The 23,658-nt window shown below is 42.0% G+C and overlaps 3 protein-coding genes across 3 annotated transcripts in view; 2 read left to right on the top strand and 1 right to left on the bottom strand.

Moving 5' to 3' along the window:
• DIDO1 (death inducer-obliterator 1) overlaps positions 1-12,607 on the top strand; it is a 50,763-nt gene extending 38,156 nt beyond the window's left edge. Inside the window, exons 13-17 of the mRNA XM_031047019.2 lie at positions 11-557; positions 1,341-1,494; positions 2,335-2,424; positions 3,064-3,259; positions 8,747-12,607. Coding sequence (XP_030902879.2) covers positions 11-557; positions 1,341-1,494; positions 2,335-2,424; positions 3,064-3,259; positions 8,747-12,087 — 4,328 coding nt within the window. The 3' untranslated portion in view covers positions 12,088-12,607. The remainder of the gene's footprint in view (positions 1-10; positions 558-1,340; positions 1,495-2,334; positions 2,425-3,063; positions 3,260-8,746) is intronic.
• A 2,487-nt stretch (positions 12,608-15,094) lies between these two features.
• On the top strand, positions 15,095-20,925 carry TCFL5 (transcription factor like 5). The gene is made up of 6 exons (XM_013128484.3): positions 15,095-16,062; positions 16,838-17,024; positions 17,646-17,805; positions 18,395-18,641; positions 19,050-19,191; positions 19,795-20,925. The coding sequence occupies exons 1-6, from the start codon at positions 15,347-15,349 to the stop codon at positions 19,912-19,914; spliced, it is 1,572 nt and encodes a 523-aa protein (XP_012983938.2). The 5' UTR covers positions 15,095-15,346; the 3' UTR covers positions 19,915-20,925.
• The window catches only part of COL9A3 (collagen type IX alpha 3 chain), a 34,811-nt gene continuing 32,067 nt past the window's right edge, over positions 20,915-23,658 (bottom strand). The window contains exons 31-32 of the mRNA XM_031047034.2: positions 23,408-23,485; positions 20,915-21,927 (exon numbers count right to left, since the gene is read on the bottom strand). Coding sequence (XP_030902894.2) covers positions 21,752-21,927; positions 23,408-23,485 — 254 coding nt within the window. The 3' untranslated portion in view covers positions 20,915-21,751. The remainder of the gene's footprint in view (positions 21,928-23,407; positions 23,486-23,658) is intronic.

Genomic DNA, 23,658 nt, shown 5'->3' with positions numbered 1-23,658 from the left:
CAATTTATAGGTCAGATTTCAGCATCCGAAGATGAAGGGCCACCTAAGAAAAAGTCAATGGCTTCTGTTAAAAAAGTGGAGTCAAAATCAAAGCCAGAAGCTCAGCCGAAGTATGAAAGTTCTGCACCAGCCTCAACAGCAGAGCTTGCCACGGAGGCCAGCTCTGAAAACACAGTGGAAACTGAAGATGAACCAGTAACAGAAACAGTTCCTCAGTCAAGCGCAGAAAGAGCAACTCACAGTCCTGCAGCCCAGGCCCCTACCGATGCAGATTCCTCTGTACCTGAAGAGGTCTCCACTTTTCCTGCCACTTGTGCTGGTGTAGTTGTCACGACGGTAACGGTTTCAGGCAGAGACCCCAGGACAGCAATGAGCAGCTCCTCTGGTATTGTGACCCCAGCCCTGCGTTCTGGTCCCGTCTCTGACAAAGTTTCAACAGTGGAAACAAAACAGGAAACTTCAAAACCAATTATGACTGTCCCCAAATCAATATTGACAAAGCCATCATCTTCACCAGATCCAAGATACTTAGCAGTTCACCACTCACCCAATGTCAAGTGCGTATACTTTATAGTAACCCAAGCTACCCAGTCTTTAACGTTGTTATCTTCAATATCCTGTGTGTCTCATGTCCCATTGCCCTCGTCCCCATTAAAAGACATGGTCAATGTTAAAGTTCAGGTAGCCTGATTCAGGTTTTTGATTTAGCATCTCCTAATTTAGCATCTCTAGTTGGTAGAGTTTTCAGACCATCAGCAGATAAATAAAACAAGGTATTACACAGACTTGAAGTTTGCATGTACATTAATATAGAGAAAGTTAGTGTATGTGAGAGTATAAAATCAGTCCTAGATTATTCATCCTATATTAAAATACTTCTGCATCTGAATTTATGAATTAACCAGTTGACCAGCTTGAAAGGAGGTGGATTTCTTCCATATTCTGGGTGTATACAATAGTCAACATAAATATTAAGTATATCCTTATGTACCTGCAGTTAAACGATTTTTGTTTGTAGCTAATTCTTTTACTTGAGAACCTCAGGTGTATATCGTTAACCCAATTAGTGGGAAATACACAATTCATCCTAGTTTGTTACAGAGTCAGGATCATAATAGTTACAGTGCTAAGATGATTTTATAAAGTAATGTGTTTTGGTATCTTTTCTTGTCTGCAGCTGCGAATTCATTTATTGTTCCTCTTTGCTTTTGTCACTAATAGCAAGTTAATGGAAAACGTTAAAGCATTTAGTAATCTGTTATTTGTTTAAAATAAAGTAGTTGATCAATAGAAGGAGGGAGGAAAAGAAGATTCATTTTCATTTGTGTTCTGTTTTGCAGTGCTGCAGAGCCACGCTCACCTCAGGACAGCGACACTTCCCTCTTTCTCTCTCGTCTCAACACCATTTGGAAAGGATTTATAAATATGCAAAGTGTGGCCAAATTTGTCACTAAAGCATATCCTGTCTCCGGGTGCTTTGATTATCTTAGTGAGGTTAGCACTGATGTGTTTATGTGTTTAGAATAAATCTGCTGCAGCTCCTGTTGCTAGAAGAGCTGGGGTCACTACATAGGTGTTATATTAGAACTGTAGCCTTGGGAAATAGCATCCCTTTAGTAACAGGTAGTTCAAACTGGAGGGGTCACTGATGTGATCTGTTCCAGAAGTTTGCTTGACCATTTATGAAGAATATCGTGCTTTTTAATACCTTTTAACTGAAACCAGTTGGATGCTATTACTCTGGGGACAGTGTACATTGAAGTAATGAGGTGTGTGAAGGTCTGAGCTAAAACAAATAAGCTTTCCCTTTCCTTTGAAGCTTATTTTATGTGCCTGTTAGGAAGTTTCAAACACAAATGTGCAGTTTAGGACATTGATTAATAGGGTGGGTGGTTCTCTTTGATACTGCTCTTACTAAACTGAGTTTCACAGTCCCCGTGACAGGAAGCTCACTAGAATTCATGTTGTGACTTGTAGTCACAGGTGCAGCATTTCCTGAGAAACTGGAGGAGTGGAGGAAAAGCTCTATTTCAGATGGCAGCTTCCCTATAAAGACAAAGCCAGTAATGGGCATACAGAGCTAGTTGACATTTTTGCTGCTGTCCTTGTCTGGAAGTGCTTTTTGTTTCCTATGTATACCATTAACCTCTTGGTAATTAAACACCTTGATACTTAGAAATAGCTTGTCTGAAGTTAGAAAAGTATGTATGAAAGTTTCCCACAGTATAATAGTGCATTATCCACTGGGCTGCTGGGCTGGGGCAACCTGCACTGCTTTTAAACATCAGTCTCTTTTGGTTTTTCTCATGCTACCGTGTAATACTTCTCGTTTAGGACTTACCAGATACAATTCATATTGGTGGGAGGATCTCACCGAAGACGGTCTGGGATTATGTTGGCAAACTCAAATCTTCACTGTCTAAGGTATTCACTTAAAATCCTTTGCAAAACCCGGAAGAAAAATACAGCAATGTGAAATAAGAACTTTTTATAAGGAGTAAACAACAAATAGTGACATAGATCACACCTGGAAAACTACCCACACCACTTACTCCTTTGACACTTTTGATTTCTTGAAGAGATAATAGTATAGAGCTGCAGATCCTCTTGATCTCTCTCTCCTGCATCTTAGAATCTTCATACTGTTGATTAGTTTTTAATGATTGTACATTAGTTATTCAGTATTGAAGATTAAACCCCAAATTTTAAAGAACTTGAATGGATTTTACAATTAAAAATACTTCAGAAGTGAAAAAATGAGGCACTGGATACAAATATAATCATGAAACTAAGAATATTCCCTTTCATTTGTATTAACTTGAGCCTCAGGAAGGTTAGTTTGATTTAAGATACACAACTTGTATTCCTGAAAATGACAAGCCTACTTCTGTTTTAGTATTGCAAATTGAACAGGAGTTCTCTCTTAAAGCTAGAGTATTGCCTTGAAAACATAGTTGAAGGGATAAATGCACGGTTATGTTTTACCCCTGGAATTTGTCCTTTAGCATTTTATTTGCTGGTATATTGCAGCTTGAATTTTTCCACTTTGCTTTTGTATTACAGGAATTGTGTTTGATTCGTTTCCATCCTGCAACAGAAGAAGAGGAAGTTGCCTATATCTCTCTCTACTCCTATTTTAGCAGTCGTGGTCGTTTTGGTGTTGTAGCTAATAACAACAGACATATCAAGGATCTCTACCTGATCCCCCTGAGTTCTAAGGACCCAATTCCTTCCAAACTGTTGCCCTTTGAGGGACCAGGTAAGCACAAAACAGGGGAGGTTAAATGCTAGGTAAAATCACCACACAAAAGTCAATCTAAGACAAATTGTTGAATGTTTAATGTAAGTGTTACTAAATTTTTTTTCTATATAAAACCAATTTTAAAGTATCTAAATAGGGAAAAAACTGGAAATCCAACTCTGGTTGAGATAAAATTGCCTCAAAATTCCATAGCTTTTCCAACAAGATGCTTGTATACTAATAAGAGGATGAGTTTACCTATAAAATCAACTAAACCCAGCCACATTACTGGAGAAATAACCAAAATAGCACCCCCACACACCCTATCTTCATCAGCCCATGAATCCACAAAACCAAGGCCCTTACAAGCCATTCAGTGTTACTTAAATCAACCAGGAAGTGTAAGCCACAGAGTCAAGAAATCCTTGAAGACCAAGGTAGCATCTGTAGTGGTTTCACTACTCTGTTGTTGTCTTACGCTGATAATTTATCTGTATGTGCAGTATGGTGCACAAGAGGTTTGTAATGTTTTATTCTAGCTGGAGCAAATTCTGGCCAAATCACTGACTTCTCAAAATTGATTTGCTGAGGGAAAAGGGATTCCTATTCCATAGGGTTAGTAGGTGGCAGGTAGTGGTTGGTATAGGCAGGTTATAGTACAAGCTTCTGGTTTTAGGGAAAAATACCATTAGTAATGTTTCGTTTGAGTTTGCTCCATGCTTGTGTGTTCAACATGGTGACAGAGGAACTGAGAATGGACTCACCCATGAAACACCTATTCAAAAACTTGAAGTCATCTTCATCTGCATAGTTTCCAAATAAGTATCTGGGATTTTATACACAATAACAGATTGAGAAGCTGAAGAGCTGCAGGTCACAATGAAGGCCCTACTTCATTGTCCCAGCAATGGTTTGCAGGCTATTAAACGGTAGGTATGAAACAGCAGACATGGAAGGAGCTGACCTTTCTGAGAAGCTGTCATCTGTTCCTCAAATACACATCTAGGACTAAACCCAATAAAGCCTTCTCAGAGCTTGATTGCAGGAGCAATAGTGTCTGGGACAGGTTTTCATGTGTTGATGGCGTGTGACTTCAGCAACAACAGCAAATGATCCATCTTCCCTCCGTGAGATTGCAAAGGGCACTTGCTCTGAATCCTCAAATATGATTTTTCTCATACACTCCAAGTCTGTCTTACCCATCCTGGAACAGTGCACAGTGGAAGTCATTGTTTTTAGGTTATAGCTAAAAAGGCAGGATTATTTCTATTTGAATTATAACAATATAGCTATAACTGTTGAATCTCAGCACCTCACAGTCTCTAACTTAACTGAATTCTTGAGAGGTGCATAAAAGCTATTATTCCCATTTCATAGCCAAGATGTGAATACACTAAGCACAGAACACTTGGCACAGGGATATAGGCCAAGGGTCTTAACTCATGGACTGGTTTTTCCAGCCAGAATAAAAGCACCACCCTCCTTTCTGGGCAGTAACACCAGGAAGGGGCTGGTCATTGAATCAGCTGTAAATGCTGGGCTGGTAAATAACCTGCTTTAAGGAGGCACTTTCCTACTTCCCTGCATTCCAGTGGAAAGACCAGCTTTCCTTTTTACTTCCTTGTATTTTTCCTTTATAGTTTTCACTTAAAATGAAACTCTTAAAAGAAATACAGGTATAATTTACAGGTGTTATTCATGGAGGCAAATTCTGAGTTTTAGATTGAAATATCTATTCATAGATAAAGTGGATTAAAGGATAGCAATAGAAACAAGGTTCCAAAGGCCTAGAGGCCAGAAGATGTACCAGTTTCTTTGACTTAGACTTTGGCCATCAAATCACACTTGTTGGAAACCTCTGTACAGCTTCACTTCACACTTGTGCTAAGTTGTGTTCAGGTAAGGTGTTTTTCTGGTTCTGTATATGTGTTAAAACCACGGTATAAAAGATGTGTAATCCATTGGATGGAATTCGCTGCTTTTGCTTTCATAATCAATAAAAATATTTTATGGAAAGTGGTCATTGTCTCCTTAAATTTAATCGTGTACCTTCAAATAGAGTTGAGCAAGGACTCAAAAGCATTATGCTTTAGATATACTTATCATCTTCAGATGACTGGAAGAGGGGGAAGAGGGAGAGGGCAATACACCCCTGCCACTCCAGAAATCCTAGTTAGGAGATATTCCAGCTGTATTACCCATTTCTATCAGGCACATATGGATTATGGATTTCTCCTGATTTCTGGTGGACTGGATTGGGAGCGCAATTGAGGACTTCTGAACTGCACTAGTACCTAGAAGATCTACAAAGAACTTTAACATGGGTGATTTAAAACCAGAAGAAAATGGAAGGTTATCCATACTTACACTTAATGTACCTCAGTTATTACCCAATTTCATGTATCAGTGGGCTCTTCTACGTTGTCTCTTTGCAGTGGTTTGCTGTATGTGAATTTACCTCTGTTTCACATACACACTTAAGATTATTTAGCACTTTTCATCTGTAGATGTCAAGGCACTTTGTAAAAACAGCGTGATCAGACTTAGTTACAAATAGAAAGGGATTTATTGGGGGATTTAGTGGCAACTTTGGCAATGTAACAACTATCTTATGTATTTCGATTAAGGTAACAGCCCTATATCAGCAAAGGATTCTGCAAACATTGATCTCTTCTAAAGTAGGATAAAGTATGAAGGCATGAAGTCTCATGCTGTTTAGAATGCTGTTTAAAACTGTAACAGATTGAACCAGATTTTACCTGTAGTTTCAATGGACTTGGGTGTCTTTATCTCACCAGAAATCATTAGGAAAAGCAGCAGTTGTAGAAGGACGTGGCATGGAATTCATGGTGTACCTCCCTAGGCAGCAGCGTTGCCATGCAGGCAGTGATCTGCACCTCTAAATCCGATGATACCAGTCAGTTGCTTTCATGGTTAATTGAAACAAATACTGAAATGGGGTTTATAATATTTAAAGACTATCTTGTATCAGTCTCTTTGCAGTTTAAAGCTGTGCATCATGGGCATGCTTAGTCCATTCCCTTGGCTGTGTCCATTGATGTGCAGGTTAGGCATAGGTCTCTTAAAAGGTAGTTACTTACCTGCTGGTGATGGTAAGGGAAGATGTAGCCATTATGCAAAAATATGGTAAAACTGATGTAATTAATATATTTAAGGATAAAACACAAATACTTGTCCAGTGCTGATATTTAGTACATCCTGGTTTAGTAGCTTTAGTTACAGGATGTATCTCAATAAAACCAGTGTTTGGACTTCAAGTACATAATAGGATAATAACTATTTTATAAATAGTATAGTGTTGAAAGCTGCTAACTCTGCTGACGTGGCTTGCAGCACTTCTGAAATGCTTGTGAAGGACAAGTAGTTGGAGATTGCAGCCACCATTTTCCTTAGTACCTAAAATTAGGCACTTAACCTATTTATGGATGTTGAGATAGACTGGAACGCACTTGAAATGCTGCACTAGCTGTATGCTCCCATTTAAAAGAAGCATTTAGTATTTGTTCACTTTGAACTAAGTGAATATAAAGCCAGGTTAGGCAAAACTTTTGGTATTGGTGTAAAATTACAGTAGCAAAGCATAAGATGTTAATGGAGTTTCTTCTATGATGACTAAACAGATTAAATTACAACTAATGCTATTAACTTACTACTGGAATTTATTGTCTTGAAAGTGTATTAAACTTTACCCTGTTTTAATCAGTGCCTCAATCTCTGTTTCTTACAGAGATTCAAACCAGGTTTTTCAGTAATTGCGGTTTATTAGATACCCTGTTTGGTGGATTTTGGAAGCCTCTTGATTTCAGTTACTCAGTGTTTGAGGTTCATTGTGACTAACTGCATAAATCACAGGTCTCTGCATAGAAGTCGAGAACCAAAACGTTAACAACAGGAGAACAGCAAGTGCCTACTAGGGGGAGTTGGATGAACGTCAGTTTGTGAGATACTCTGTACTGGTCAGCACCGACCAGATGTGGAGTTGTTATTCGTATCCTGATAAAGATATAAAGCTAATTCACACACAGTGAACCATTTGTAGCTAATGAGTCTCTTCTGACGGTAAATTGTGAATGGGGGGGTTTCCCCAGTTGTCTTTTGAACTATGTCTTGATCTTATATATTAATATAGTTTCATTTAAGGTAGTAAATTACTGTGAACAGAACTGCTATAACTGCTTTTAGGCTGCGGGTGCAAATGAGTAATTGGATAAGTCAAGTATTTGTGATCCTTTATGAATAGCCTTAGATTCACGTTGTTTAGATAACACTTTGTTTAGTTCCTGTCCTGCCTGCTTTTATTGTCCATCTCAGCATCCCTCCCTCTCTTATGGGGCAGATTTATGCATGTACTGAATTATTAGCAAATCTTAGTCCTGGTAATATAAGTGGTTTATTTTCTTTATGCTTTCATAAATTTTATATGTTTTTTTTTCTAAATATGAAAGAAGGTGAAAATTTACAACACTTTTCATCTTTTTTTAATCACAAATCTTGTACCTGGAGGAAAAAAACCCAACTTTTGGGCACTGAATTTTAGGTGTACTGATAGGAAATAATATATACTACAAAATGAAAGCTTCCTAAAGCAACACATCTATTACCCTCTTAAGCACAGAACTTCATTCTGGATATGTTAACTTCCATAAGTGTGGGTACATGTGAGTCCATGTAAAAGGAAGAAAGACAGTAACAGACCTACAGCCCTTTTGGTTTTTCCTCTTTAGCAGCAATGTTCCCATCACTTTAGGATATACTTCTCCAAGGATTCAAGCCTGAATGAAGCTTTCACTAAGTTGTAATTCTATATTTCACTTAGAGAAAGGCTTAGGGCATCAAACTGAACCCTGCAGCAGAGGGTTTAAAGTCACCAGGGTCTTGCCCAAACAACTCTTTTCTTGCAGGGAAAGTGAATCCAGCCACACATTTAACTCTTCCAGCTTAAGCCCTCCTTCCCTTGCTCAGTAGTTAAGCAGTTTTCCTGCTTCTGAAGTCTAAGTTCCAAGCTTTGATGCTGTTTCCAAACACAGTTTGTTTGAGGTCATCTTCTCAGTGATCAGTGGTGTTTGTTTTAACTTGGAGATAGACAGAATGTTTATAGACTGGTGTCAATGTTAGTCGTTTAGCACAGATTGCAACAGAAATAGTTACAAAGTTTAGCCTTGGTGTTGTCACTTTGCAGTATCTCTGTGTATACAACCTGTTTGCCAGCTATTTAAATCATGATTTCAAACCTATCACTGTAATCTTCTATTTAAAATATCAAGGAAGGGATTAAAACATTACTTATTGTGTACAAATATATATAAAAAGTAAGGAAATACAGATGCATATGCTAATGAAAATTGGCAGTAAGTCATGTAATGGAATTTAGAAAACCCTCTTATTTTTATGTCTCTTGTAGCTGCCACTATAGAAACTGCTAAGTACTGAAAGCATAATTACAAACTAGGTTTTTACACCTACAATCTTTGTGTTTCCTTTCAGGTCTTGAGTCATCTCGGCCGAATTTAATCCTTGGCTTGGTGATCTGTCAGAAGGGGAAACGTCCTGCCACTGGCATGGAAACAGAAAAGCCAGAGGAAAAGCGAAGCCGAATTCAAGCACACGAGGAAAGCGGGATGCAGGAGAAGAAAGCTCCAAAGTACACCCATTATTCAGGAGACCCCGCCATCAGTACAACACCACCTGGATCTCCTCCACCTCCACCGCCACCACCTCCACCTCCTGCTCCAGACACCTCAGCAGTCACACCTTCAGTGTTAAAAATCCTGTCCTCTATCAAAAGTGGAACCACAACCCCTGCAACACCACCAGCTTCAACTACTGCTCCTGCCAGCACTGCCACTGCCCATTCTTCATCCACCAAAACGGCCACGCCACTCGAGCACATCCTGCAGACGCTTTTTGGTAAGAAGAAGACTTTTGAGCCTGTTGCTAAGGATCCTGAAACTGTCCAGGCCTCGAATCAGGAAGGTCAGGCTGCTGCTGAGGGGGGGATTGCAGCCGTTCCTTTGTTAGATCCCATTGTGCAGCAGTTTGGCCAGATGTCAAAGGACAAAGCTATAGAAGAGGAGGAGGATGACAGACCGTATGATCCTGAAGAAGAATATGGTCCAGAGAAAGCTTTTGAAATGCAGACTGGTGACAGTGAAAAACGATATAATGCGGAAAAGCCATCAAATACAGCAGAACTAGAGGATGAGGCCTATGACCCAGAAGATGAAACTATCTTGGAAGAAGCAAAAGTGACTGTTGATGATTTACCTAACAAAATGTATACAGATTCTAAGAGCAATTCTTCAGAAACATCTGCTTCATACGTCCCTGATTTATCTGCATCCTCATCCTTGGTAGAACAGCAAAAGATGTTGGAGGAATTAAACAAACAAATAGAAGAACAGAAAAGACAACTAGAGGAGCAAGAAGAAGCCCTCAGACAACAAAGAGCAGCTGTTGGTGTTTCCATGGCTCATTTTTCAGTGTCTGATGCTTTAATGTCACCACCACCAAAATCCTCCATCCTAAAACCTGAAGTGTTCCAGCAGGACCAGCAGGGTACACAAAAAGTAGACTTACCTTCCTCTTTAAATCAGCAAGCACAACTTGTAAACCAGAGCTGTGACCCACGGCAGAGCAGAGATCCTCGCCAAGCTCGGAGGATGGCAACAGAGACTAATGACAATGCTGATGCTCGATTAAAGCCCCAGGTGGGACAGAATGAGATGGCTCCAAGAGAAATGGCTCCAGCCAGTTTTCCAAATGCTTTGCAGACACCACTTGGTAAGGAGGATAAAGCTGCTCAGCCTGGTTTTACTAGTGATAATTGGGTTTCAAGTGAAACCATCAAGGCTTCTACAGTGTCCCAGAAAGAGTCATCTAATAGCAAGTTTGAAAACACTCTCCAAATCACTTTGGAAAACGTGAAACAAACAGCTTCTGGAGACCCTTCATCCAAACCTTTACGTAAGGTGCTGCTTCCAACACCTCCAACTACATCTTTCCAGCCTAATTTCCCCACATCGACTGACAGTCAGTCTTTGCATGATATGCATAATGTGTCGTGGTCCGATGAGTCAAAGGAAATGATGGGGAGAGATTCTTTCTCAAATCCAATGTTTACCTCTCAGGAACAGGCAGCCGGTCACTTTGAACCAGAGAGGGGTCTTTCAGCAATGCAATATGATGAGCAAAGAAATCAGTCTCATCAGTTTGTAGAACAAGCTGAATCTCCATCAGTTCAGGGTGAGGGTGCACCTCCCCAACAGCACTTTGAAGAAAACCGAGCTGGACCTCAGTTTGCTTTGTCGGGGCAGAAAGGAGGACCTCCACAACCACTCATGCCACCCGGAGGACCTCATGGACCTAATTTCAGAGGACCGGCACCACCGTTCCCTGAAGAGCATGGTTTTCCCAACAATGATGGGCAAAGAGGACCTCCATCCGGAAGATTTGGAGGTCAGAAGGGTCCCATTCCTTCCTTATTTTCTGCACAGCATGGACCATCCTCTCTTTTTGGTGATAACAGGGGCCCTGCCCCTCCTTATCATGGTGTTCCAAGAGGAATGTCACCATCTCAGTTTGAAGATCCCAGGGAACCTCACATGGAACAAAGGGAATTCTCAGATCCCCAGTATAATGAAATGATTAGGCCTCCGGGGCAGTTTGAAGGACCAGATCAACCTCAGTTTATGGGAAACAGAGGACCTTCCCCTTTCCCTTTTGGAGGTCAGAGGCGACCCCCACCAGCTCAGTTTAAAGGGCAGAGAGGAGGCCCTCAGTTTGGAGGGCCAAGAGGCCCAGCCCCGAGTCATTTTGGGGGACCAAGAGGGCCTCACCCAAATCAATTTGAAGGGCAGAGAGGACCAGCTCCAAATCATGTGCCTGGTCCAAGGGGACTTTTGCCACAGCCGTTTGAAGAACGGAGAGGGAATTCACCCCCCAGATTTGCCAACCAGAGAGGTCCAGCACCAGTTCAGTTTGGAGGACCAAGAGGACCCACACCTGCAATGTTTCCAGAAGAGAATGAACCTCCCTCTTCTAGGTTTCATTTCCAAGGTCAGCCACAAGGCATGAAGCCAAGCCCAAGACCACTCCTGGACCTTCCCAGCCATCCGTCCCACAGAAATGAGATGTGGGATGAAGCTGGACCATCTGCACCTGGTTCCAATATTCCTGGACAAGGACCTGAGTCGGAAGGACAGTGGTCAGCATCTGACTTCCGAGAAGGCAAAAACCCTGAGTTTAGAGGCCAGGCATTTGAAGGGAGACAAAGAGACAGATATGAGGGAGGAAATAAAGACAAGGGCTTAGATCAGCCAGAGTCTCAGCAAGCAGATAATCGACAAGGTAGACCCTTTGAGGAGAGACGAAGGGATCGAGAACACAGCAGACCTTGGGAAAGAGACCGTGGCAGAAACTGGAATAGAGACCGGGACTGGGAGAGACACAGAGACAAGGACTGGGACAAGAATAGAGACAGAAACCCAAACAAAGATAGAGAGAAGGATTCGGACCGAGGTAAGGACTGGGAAAGAAGCAGAGACCGAGACAGAACAAGAACCAGAGACAGAGACTCCTATAGAAGACGTGACAGAGATCGATCAAGAAGCAGAGACAGGGATCGTGACAGAGACAAAGACCGGGATCGGAGCAGGGAAAAAGACAGAGATCGTGACAGAGATCGAGATCGTGACAGAGACAGGGGAAAAGATCGCAAAGATCGGAGCAAAAGTAGGGAAACCGGTAAAGAGGTGAAGCCTGAAACACTGAAGGAAACTCAGAAACCTTCAGAAACAGAAGCTTCATCTTCCACTACTCAATCATAGAACTAAGACTGATATTTCCCATAATTAACAGACTTTTAGAACACAGCAAGGACTGAAGCAACATCTTGTACATACTGTATATTCTCACCTTTACAGGAATCCCTTTGTAAAACTAGCCTTACACAATGTCCTGACAAATAATAAGCAATTTTGGAACAACTGTGAATGCAACCACTCGAATGGGTAAAAGGCAAGAACACATCGGACTGTCACTTGCTGCATTTTGTGCATAATGTTTTTCTTATCCCAATTCACAGCGTTACCTGTACTGAGATTTTGGTTTTTCTACTTGCATCTTTATCTTAAAGTTTCCATTTACAGTACAGAAATGGGAAAAGTCTAAGAAGAGCATATTGCTTTTTAAGATTATAAAGTTATGTTTTCCAGTAACTTGAATTGTAATTTTATAAGAGAATTTAATCCAGACCTTAGGAGCCATACTTTTACATCTCATTTACGTGATATTTTGGTGTCAAAAGTTGATCCTACAGCACATGCTTTAATAAAAAGGAGTCCAATGTTGCTGTCTTCGTTTATTTGACAACAGGAGGGTCATGTCTATTTAGGAAAAGGCTGCAGAAGAACAGTGTTAATAACCACTTGTGACTGATGAGGATTTGAAAACGGAGTGTTATAAGCTTAAGTGCACAGTCTTCCTTTTTATATATAGGTATTTTGTGTCTTGGAACCTATCTGTTAAGTGTACAGCAAAGAAAACAGTCGTCCTTGCAGGGTTTTCATGAGGGTGAGGGGTTTTAATTGCCCCATTTTTACAGATCTGGAATTAAAGAACATAAAAGAGTAGCACCTTTACAACCAGCAAAACTTAAGCCTCAGTTCTCTGAACAAGGCTGAGACTCAAATGAATTGGCTTCCCAAAGGGAAGTAATTGGTTAAATAGGCAGCTAAATCTGTTCCTTTGATTGAACTTTGATTTCTGTGGTTTGCTTTGATTTTCCCAGATCTTTCCCATACACCTAAGAAACTCCCTGGGGCTTCTTTTTGGTTAGAGCCTGCTCAGCCTCATAGTGTATATAAACCTCTCCACTGAAAAAGGTACAACTGCATTGAGCCTGGAAGGAAGAGCAGCAGAACTTCATGGTGGCATTCAAGGGGGACTTTTTGGGCTGTGAAATCCATCACGCGGCTCCTTCTCATGTGGTCCTCATCCTGAAGTATGAAATAACCTCCCCCCCACTAATTTATTTGAGTGTGTAAATGGACAGTTGGGTAAATATTTTGATATTTTTATAGTTTTGGAAATATAAAATGAGATTCCTTATAAGCATTAACATCTTGGACACTGCGAGTAGCGTGTAAGCTGTGTGGCACAGTTCACATTGGTGCATCCTTGGAGTCCTGCTACACGGAGGATTTGCTGGTGGAAATGATCGTCTGTATCCTGAACCTGTAGGCACAGCATTACAAAGCAGAGGTGGTATGAAATGCAACCATGTCCCATGGTGTAAGATTCCTTTTCCTAATGAGATGTATGCAAGGAGTGCTTGTTTAGGTTTACTCAATAGAAATCTCTGTAAATTGTATTTTATATGGCAAATTATATCACTGTACATGAAAATACAGGACTTGGCAGGTTTTTGTTACTGTAAAGTAGAATAAACATCTACAGAGAACTGTTGTCCCCTTCTTAAACCTCCATGTGAATGTTGCTGTCCAAATGTTGCTGCTTCCCAGTGAACCACAGGAGACTGATGCCGCATGGGTTCCTTTCCTCATTGTTTAATGAATAGAGGATGCATCGCTACCAAGTGAGGTTTGGTTGTAGGCATTCTAAAAAGCCTATGAAAATCTGTGCGTCTGAGTTCTAAAACATGCTCTAGTTTATTCTGAAGGGTTTTTTTTTCTCTTTGTTTGAATTAGGAAGTTTGTGATTTGTAGATTTTACAGCCAAAAAATAGCTGAACAAAATATTCAGGTCAAATTTGAGCTTAAGAAGAACTCATTCACATGGATGAATCCTTGCCTTTAATGAAGTAGATGTATAGATTTTCATTTAAGAAACACTCCTGTATCATATAGATCAGTTTGGGGAATCTCTTCTGACTTCAGAACAGTAAATGCATCCTCCCACAGACAGAGTGGCCAAAAAATGAACAGCATCGAGTCAGGCATTAACGACTTTATTAAACCACAGCTTTAGACAGTTTATAGGGACCTGGACTTGGATTTTGCAGCCAGGTCCCTGTGCTCTTTGGAGAGACCTTAGAGCAGCTCCAGTGCCTAAAGGGGGAAAGCTGGAGAGGGGCTTGCGACAAGGGATGCAGGGACAGAGCAAGGGGAATGGCTTGAACCTGCCCGAGGGGACACTGAGCTGAGCTCTTAGGCAGAAGCTGTTCCCTGTGAGGGTGCTGAGGCGCTGGCACAGGGTGCCCAGAGAAGCTGTGGCTGCCCCATCCCTGGCAGTGCTCAAGGCCAGGTTGGACACAGGGGCTTGAAGCAGTTGCTCCAGTGGAAGGGGTCCCTGCCTGTGGCAATGGTTGGAGCTGGAGGAGCTTTAAGGTCCCTTCAACCCAAACCAAGCTGTGACTGTCATCGCTGTGCAGCCGCATTCAGGTCACCGGGTACCTCCTTACCCTTGTCAGTTTCCCGACCGTTCCCTCACGGCCCGACTTGGACAAAGCCGCAGCCCCTCAGGGCCGGGTCCCCACTCTCTATGGGGATCGATAACGGGATCGATAACGGGATCAATCACAACCATTCCCATTGGATCCACAGCTCCGCTCACCGGATGCTCAAACCACCGCCTATGAGGCGGGGCAAGGGAGGTACCGGGAGGGGGGGGGGGGGGTGGGTGGGTGCGCGCATGCGCACGGCCGTCACGCGGGCGGCTGTTGGTGGCTGCGCGCGGGGGGCGGGGCCGTGCGGGAGGCGTTGGGGGCAGAGCGTTGGGGTGGGGGCTTGAGGGGCGGCCGCTCCCGTTACCGGCACCGGGGTCACCGGTTAACCCCGGGGCCCTCAGCCCCATGGGTGCTGCTGTGAGGGAGCCGTAGGTACCCGGAGCCGTGCGGCAGGGCTGAGCCGTGAGCGGCTGTGCTGGAGCGGGAGGGAGGGTGAGGCCGTGTGTGGTGGCAACCGGCGTTGGGAGCCGGCCCTGGTTGCGTTCGGTGTTGGAAGTGTGTGTGTGTGTGTTATTATCCCTTTTGTTTTCCTTTTTAAATGGGTAGCGCTGCTGATTCTTTCCGGGGTTATGGTTTACTGTTGAAAGAGACGTTGGTAACCGATTAGGTTTACTGTAGTCATGTCAGGATCGGCCCCGGAGGAGCCTCAGACCTCCATCCCTCAGAGCACACCTAGTGTTCCCGATCCCGCTCCGGTTGCTGTCGGACCTGGAGGCTCAAGTGACGTTTCCTTTGGTGAGCAAACCCTTAGCTTCACCACCCCAGCCGTCAGCCTGGTGGAGATGATGGAAATTGAGTACACCCAGCTGCAGCACATGCTTTACCCACACGCCGAGGCACAAGCTAGCGAAGGCGAAGCACAAGGCAGGCTCGGTGCCTTCTCCTCCTCGCCTGGTAACCCCGCAGACCCCCCTCTGCAGCCCTCGCCGCGCACCAGGCAGGAGGGGGGTATATCCACCAGCCCTGGGAGCCCAGGGTACCCGGTTAGCTCCCAGGCAGGGTTAGCTGCTGACAGCAGTTCAAACCCACGGCTGGGCTATGCTGACCTGCAGGAGCTCAGGATGATGTTACTGAGCGAGCCTAACCTCCCTGTGAGCCGTGCGGATAAAATGCCTAACAGTAGCTCGGTAGCAGGCCCGGGACAGAGTTTAGTGAAAGTTAAACGTGGTGAGAATGGTGTTGGGAGCAATAAAGGAAACATACTTGTTGAAAATTCGACACCAGAGCCTAGATCTAAATCTGCAGTCAGAGTTCGGTTGGAAGACAGATTCAACAGCATCCAGACAGAGAACCCCAGATGTCAAGAACCCCAAGAATCTGGAGTAACCCTTAACAAGTGTGTTGCAATTACTTTTAGTTTATGTTGTTAGACTGTGTATCATCGTAGAGTTCAAAGCTGGTTTTCTAAATGAAACTTAAGAGCAGTACTTTGATTTAATACGTGAGAATCATAGAATCATAGAGCAGTTCGGGTTGGAAAGGACCTTAAGGTCATCCAGTTCCAACCCCCTGCCATGGGCAGGGACACCTCACACTAAACCATGGCACCCAATGAATGGTGGTTTGGGCTTTCTAAAAGGTGGCTGCAACTCCACTGACTCAGATTAGGGCCCTCTGTATATTGCATGAATGGTGCAGCATGCAGTTCCAAACTGAATTACTTTACAACCTTATTGATAACAACATGCAATATAAACAGAGGTGAGAGAAGAACATTTAACATGCAGCTTGCTAAAAGCAAAGACTATTTGTTTTTATCATAATAAAATATTAGGAGCTGTTGATTAGTGTTATAACATGGTGGCCTGACTATGGGGAAAGCTTTGAGCAAAGATACTGTTTCACCCCTGGCCCTGTAACTGTGTTAGTGTGCTGATGAAACGTCTTACTGAGGCATAAAGCCTGTGTTACTGCACAGAATGAAATACCTTCTCAGCTGATTGTCCCTGAAGCAGGCAGTATAGCAATAAGAATGATTTCTCTTTACAATAGATGGAAGTAGTTTCTTGGTGGTAGTGACTAGAAGTACGTGTACATCTTCCTGTGCTCATTTTCAGGTAGTCAGTCTGGTATGGTTTTTTGTGTCATTTCTTTGTGTGTTTCTTTTTAAGTTTAGTAACATTGATTCGACAGCCATCCGAGCTGGTCAGTGTTCCTGTCCATCAGCAAGAAAACAAGTGTGCTGCACTAGGGAAAAAAAAGACATCCCCTGCCTCTCCTTCCTCACAGTTCCCATACCCAGTCTTGACTATGAATGCATGTTCTACTGCTGGAGGTGCAAACCCTTCACAAGCACAGGTAGGTAACGCGGTCACCTCTGGTTGTGCTCTGCTGATTTCAAAAGCTAATAGTGTTAACCTCTTAGCTGTAATGTAATTCTAGAGGTTTGTGTTGAAGTGTGACTTGGTTTGAAGAGGGATGGTTGGAATGAGCTGTATTTGTTTCTTCTCACGTCAATCTTTAAGACCATCCGAAAATCCTTGCTTAAATCGATGGTGTGGCATTTGTAACAACCTGCATCCAGGTTAATGATCAAGGAGCCTCTTACATTTACTACTAGAAAGAGTGTATTCTCAAGTTCATCAGTGCATCATCAGCTTCATCTGTGCAAGACAAGGAGGCACTTGATACCCTTTTCCATGGTTCCATTCTTTCTAATCAATTTTGATGGAAGATAGATTCCCCCCTCCAAAATCAAGAGCGATAGCGTGGCACTGAGAACAGTCAGAGGTATCCCCCAAAAAACCTTGTGTCTGTCAAAATCCCAAGGTTGTGGGCAGAAGTAATGGGGATTTATTCTGCTACAACACATTGAATCACAGGTCTAAAACTTAAAAAGTTAACATGAAGATAGATACCAAAACAGACTCTTTTTTAATGTATATAGTCCTCCAAGTATTCCCTTTTTTGTTTTCACAGACCTCTAGTGCATCTTGTGCTATTTTGGAAGCTGCCAAACATCAAGACCTCGGGATATCCAAGGCATTCTCTTTCTGCTATCAGGAAATGGACTCCACGAAACAGGCAGCAGGTGCTATGAATAAAGCCTTGCCTGAGGAAGTCTGGATCAAAGTTGGAGGTAAACCACTGCTTTTCACTTTGCTTTCTTTTGGCTTTCAGATCTGTCGTTGTTCTGAATTTGTGTGTTCTCTAGGATGAATATGATTTTAGTGAATCATGGGGGGGGGGTACGTCTGAGATATGCTATAGGTAATATGGGACTGGATTTCTCCAGGTACTTGTGAGTTTAGCTCTGCTTTCAAAATCATTTAGCACTCCTACCTGGAAATGAGAAAACCAGGAGGCTGCAAAGTGCCTTTGAAAATCTGTGCCTAGAGCAAGCAACTGGTTTCTTTCTACACTTTCTTGTCCCCCAAAGTTGATACAGCAGGTCCAGCCAGTATCAAACTGAGGAACATGGAAAGGACTGCTTCAAGTGCTGATCAAAGGCAGGCATGAGCCCAGTGGTTTGCTCAGAAAACAGAAGCTGGGTGGATTTTGAAACAGCAAGTGATGCTTTAGGGCTTCTGAAGGAAGCTATGAGTCTGTCGTGGTTGGCAATAAAACTTCAACGATTATTCCATATAAATAAAGCACCACAAAAGCGTCCCATGATCAATGGGAGGCTCATAAATAGGTTCTTGTTTTCCTCTTTGTTTTTTTCCAAGAAGAGAGCTTGTGCAAGCAAGCGCTAAACAGAAGAAGTTGCAGCAAAATAAGCCCATTGGAACCAAAGATAGATCGCAAACCTCTCAGTGAAATTCAGAACACACGTGATGGTAGCCAGATTGCCACAGCTGCCCAGGGCCCCTGGCAGGCAGCACAGTCCAGTTCAAGCCTGCAGATGCAAAGTGGTATTCAGGATGGAATCGCTCAGCGAAGAGAAAGGCATAACCGCATGGAGAGAGATAGGAGGTAATTTTTGTGAGGAGTGGTAGAACAAAGGTTTTGAAGCTGATACTGCAATGTTCCTATCATTCTCCAGAGTCAAATGTAATTGGACATGTTCTGCTTTACCTACAAGGACAAGCGGTGCAGGTGGTGAGGGCTGGATGTTTGTTGCAGGCAAGAATGATGTATGTTGTTGTGATTGTTGGTTTTTACTCTATAAACAAACAAAAAGAGAGCTTTCCAAACACTTAACCAATTCTATAAAGACAAAGTAACTTGTGTAAACATGACTGATACACAGACACAAAGCTCTTGTAGCAAACAAAAGGAAGTCCCCAAAGCCCACAGCTTGTAGTGCCTGTAAGTAGTCTCCTCCTTTAATTTTTCCCTTCCTCTCTCCCATGGTTGCTAACCTTTTGTATTTGCCTGCAGGCGCAGGATCCGGGTTTGCTGTGATGAGCTGAATCTTCTGGTTCCATTCTGTACTGTTGATACTGATAAGGCAACAACTTTACAGTGGACAACTGCGTTTCTGAAGTACATTCAGGAAAGGCATGGGGATTCTCTGAAACAGGTTTGACCTCTAACTTCTTTCTTGTTCTTGATAAAAACATGAAATGGCTTAAGGCTATCACAACATAGCTGGAAATATGTGGAATGCTTCTATGTGATGCTGTTTTAGGACTGCTGTATCCTTGAACCTTCCTTTATTTTTTTATGTTTGCTTTGTATTTTCTCTTTTAGCTGGTTTAGTTCAGCAGTGTGAAGTCATATGATGTCCTCAGGCAGGGTTTTCAAGTCAGATATTAAGTCCTGAGCATGATATTATCTGGACAACAATGTAGAACTGAGGTTCTCTTCATTCATTCTAACTCCTTGATTTTCTATTAATTCCCACCTCAAACTGGGTGAGAATATGAAAGGATTATGTGTTGTATGAGCAGCTCCCATATAACCACACCAGTAGTTGCAATTTTCACTCTATTCAGTATCATTAGAGAGTTGATGAAGTCTGTATAGGAAAACCTGCTTGTCTAGATAGATAGTGGGATGGCCCCTCAGCACTTCCTTCTAAAGGGTCTTTTTCCCCCAAAGATACTAATGAAACAAAAACTACACATCTGAAGGAAATATCCACATTAAACATAATTGCTATTTCTTATATTTTCATTTGTAGGAATTTGAGACTGTATTCTGTGCTAAAACAGGCAGGAGACTAAAAATCCCAAGGTCAGACTCATTTGTAACGTGTGCTGCGCAGGAAAATACGTATGGCTATGGAGACCAAGTAGCCTGACCTCTGACCACCTTGAGTTGTACAGCTAACAATGGTCCACATTGGTTTATTTTCTCCATTTACATGCTGAATGTGAATTACAAAATGTAACTTGTAAAATATATAAATAGAGCTTTAAAGAAAACATTCTTTATTCAAAATGGAAATGACAGTGATGTGCTAGCAATAGAAATCAGTGCTCTGTTAAAGGGGCTTTGGGACCTGCAAGAAAATGTCATGACAGCTAAGTATTTTTCCCTTTTAGTTATAAAAAACATGTTCTTTTTCTATTTGTCATTCTACTTTGGGGCATTTGGGGGTTTTTCATTTGTTTGTTTTATTTGAGATGAGCCAGTAGAGTTAGGAATAGCTATAAAACATTCCTCTGTCCTGTTATTTTAATGACCAGATGCAAATGTACTCTTCAAGTATAAAAAGAAATTGAAGTTACTATATTAGAATGTCCATATTTTTCCATTAAAAATCAAATTGTTTAATGGCATACGTGTATAGTTCCTAAACTCTGCTACTACAATGAAGAGTACATTTGCCATACACATTTTATTTAACATGCTTGGCCCCAAAGTGTAATACAATGGTGTTAGCATTCTTCTGTAAATACAGTGCTGTTTTTAGTGTCTGTCACACAACTGTCCAAGAGGTTCTTGTGTTGTTACTTTAGTCCAAGCATGCCATATTGTAAGCAGTAGGTTATTTAAAAGCACGAGGCTATTTTCTTATTTAAAGCTACATATGACTCCTTTGTTCATAGGCTTTAGCATATAGGGCAGAACCAGAATAGTGTGGGAGCTGAGAGTGGTTTTACTGATTTTTTAAAATAGATGATATTATAGTAGCTTTTAAAGGACAAAAAAAAGGTCTCCCAAAAGAAATACTGTTTTAAATCACGGACACGGACAATTGTGCACCAGTTTAGTCCCAAACAATCCTAGTAAAACCAGTTCTGGAAAGCAGAATTCAGCTGTGTTAGTTTGTGTATAACGACACTTACAACATCACAAAGGTTAAAAAAAATCTCCTTTTATTTTTACAACAGTTCATACAGGGCTTTTTAGCTGGACTTGAGACGAGCATCCTTTCTTACTGGGGGGGTCATTCACAATTACTGTGCAAATAGCTGAAGTAGAGGTCATGAAAATGCTGTTACTTCATTTCCTTTATTATCATATGGAAATATACAGAAATTCTTCCCTGTAAATTAAAATATATACATTTCACTTTGGCAGAATTTGACTGCAAGAGGATTACTAGTTGCTGGTCTTGGCAAATAGTTGAGGTGCAATCTGAGAATTGATAACTGACAGCACAGACCTAAGCTAAGGGCTTTACTTGGGCTAGAATCTTAAGATACTGAAATACAGGATACTTAAATGCCTAATTTCCACTGATGGAAGGAGCAGTTTGGTGCCTGACCACCTTAATAGCATCAGCCTTAGTGCACAAACCTGCGATAACCAAAGTCAGTGGGAGCAGCACCAAGGGATTCAAGTGACAAGGCTCAAAGAGTGATACAGAGAGGTCGTGATCTTTAGCACACAGTCAGAAGGAACACTGCTTCCTCTTGCAGGTCTCTTGAACAAAGGGAGAAAGAGAAGGTGAGGTTGTTAAGCAGTAAAAATTTGGACAGTAATTGGGGGGGAAGGAGAAAATACTCATAAAGCATCTTTTAATGAAAAGGTTTCATCTGATGCTTTCTTTCTCATAGAACTGTGTCAAAGTCTCCACTCGATACAATAGAAGGCACATCTGTCCATTTAGCACTAGGAGGATTCTGTTTTCTTACAATGCACTGTTTATTTAAATAGTCAGTCACTTCTCCACTTCTTGTACTGTTGTTTTATGATTTTTTGGAAGTTGATATTCCGACAGCTCCCATGCAAGCTGATGTGTCACATATTCCTGGAGTTCCCTGAGCCCCAATAGCACCAGGAATACCAGGATCCCCTGGAAGACCGGGTTCACCCTGAGCACCATCACGACCATTTTTAGTGACTCCAGGTACACCAGGTGGTCCTAAACAAGAAGGGGAAAGAGGTTACATGAATTATTTGCTGATTTGCTTTTTTTTTTCCCCCTTTTTTAAATATATGTAAATATATGTGTTGCTTTTAGAATTCTTATAATCCTTTGAAGTGTTTGTATATGAGACTTGTTGGGTACAAGGTGTTGAATAAATTTAGCCTGACTTTGGAGTATATGCATTGCATTTTTTGGACTCCCTTTGCGTTGATGGTGGATGTTTAGTATTGAATGTGTTTGATTTGCCTTTTGCTGACCAATGTGGAGCTGGATTCCATCTCAGTACTGCCTCAGTCATAGCAGTACCAGGTAATTACTAACCAGGATTATTTTACACTATCCCTGAGTAGCTTGCTCAGGGGATGTCCTTATTATTGTGACAACAAGAGAGCTCACAACTGTCCCTCCTTCCCAGCCACCAGCTTCCTCCTTAGTGGGAGGCTGTGGCCTTCGCCTGCTTCAGTTCATTGCACCTCCTTTAGTGTAGCTGTCATTCAAATTCTGAATGAGGAGAGTGGAGAGAATGATGATAGAGAACATCTCCCTGCCATTACAGATCAGGAGCTTCCTTTCTACCTGCGTCTGCTTTCAAAACTGTGCTCACAATGAAATACATGGCTTGTTTATTGGCAAAACCAGTTTCTGCTTTGGGTGACTCAAGCTGTTACTTCTTTTTTCTCCTTCAGATGCCAAAAATGATTCACAAACCACAAACTGCCCTAACAGCAGGCTACTGAGGCTTCCTACAATAGGGTTCTGTCTCCCTGAGGGACACTTCTATCAGCTGTAAACCTGCTTTTCTGTCTCAATTATGGTAGAGAGATGGTGCCTGGTTCTTTTTAGCCGTGGAAGTGATGAGCTGCATCTGCTGTTGATCTTACATTTCCTGAGTAGAACAAATGCTCTCAATATCTAATATGTGAAACAGCCTCCTTTTACATGCTTTGGGAAAGAAAACATTTATGGACTAATGCAATTATTTTATGGAAGGATCTAAGACAAGAGGGTATAAATATTCTGCTTCTATGAAATCATATGGGTGCAGAACCTGTAGCTTATTCATTGTACAGAGGTAATCACAATTAGAAAGCTGCTTTAATAGGTGAGCAAAATAAAGACTATTCTTGCAAGTCTCTAATAGATACTCATTAATTTGCATAAATTAATCTTTGCATCTTTTGAGAAAGGATTTGTGACTTCAGGAACTGGGATTAGAGCCAGGTATGGAGCAATAGCACTGCTGTCTCTCAGAATCACTGCCCTGGGAAGGTGTGTTTGCTTCTGGTAAAAGTATGTCCAGAAACATGACATGAATTAATGAAGTTCTGCTGTTCCAACTCTCCCCAATGACTCTAACCTCAGGAAAACACCCCCACTGTAACAGTTACAGGGACAAAGTGGTTGTAATGCACTGCTGACACTATGCAGAGCTGTCCCTCTTAAACCACGATTGAAGTAATTTGCACAGACTTACCTTGAAGCCCTTGGTCACCATCAGGCCCATCAATAGCTTGGCCAACAGGTCCCTTGTCTCCCTTCTCGCCAGTGTCACCTTTAATCACAAACAAGAGGATTTCAACAATGGGTTGTGAATTGCAGCTGGATCCAAGGTCAGGAAAAGGAAAGAATGGGAGAAGCTTGAAGTCCACAGGGCATTGCTGGGATCTTTGCTTCCACTGCACCCCTAAAGATGCAGAACTGCCCTCTACAACCCCAAGGCTTGAC

Source organism: Melopsittacus undulatus, chromosome 10, assembly GCF_012275295.1.
Source record: "Melopsittacus undulatus isolate bMelUnd1 chromosome 10, bMelUnd1.mat.Z, whole genome shotgun sequence".
NCBI lineage: Eukaryota > Metazoa > Chordata > Aves > Psittaciformes > Psittaculidae > Melopsittacus > Melopsittacus undulatus.
Note: the sequence above shows the minus strand (reverse complement) of the source record. Positions and strands in the feature narration are given on the sequence as shown.

Excerpts from the sequence above, each read along its gene's own strand:
- TCFL5 (XM_013128484.3), top strand. The coding sequence starts at position 15,347 with ATGTCAGGATCGGCCCCGGAGGAGCCTCAGACCTCCATCCCTCAGAGC. Across the intron at positions 17,025-17,645 it reads CAAACCCTTCACAAGCACAG|ACCTCTAGTGCATCTTGTGC; the intron begins GTAGGTAACGCG and ends TTGTTTTCACAG. Across the intron at positions 18,642-19,049 it reads CGCATGGAGAGAGATAGGAG|GCGCAGGATCCGGGTTTGCT; the intron begins GTAATTTTTGTG and ends ATTTGCCTGCAG.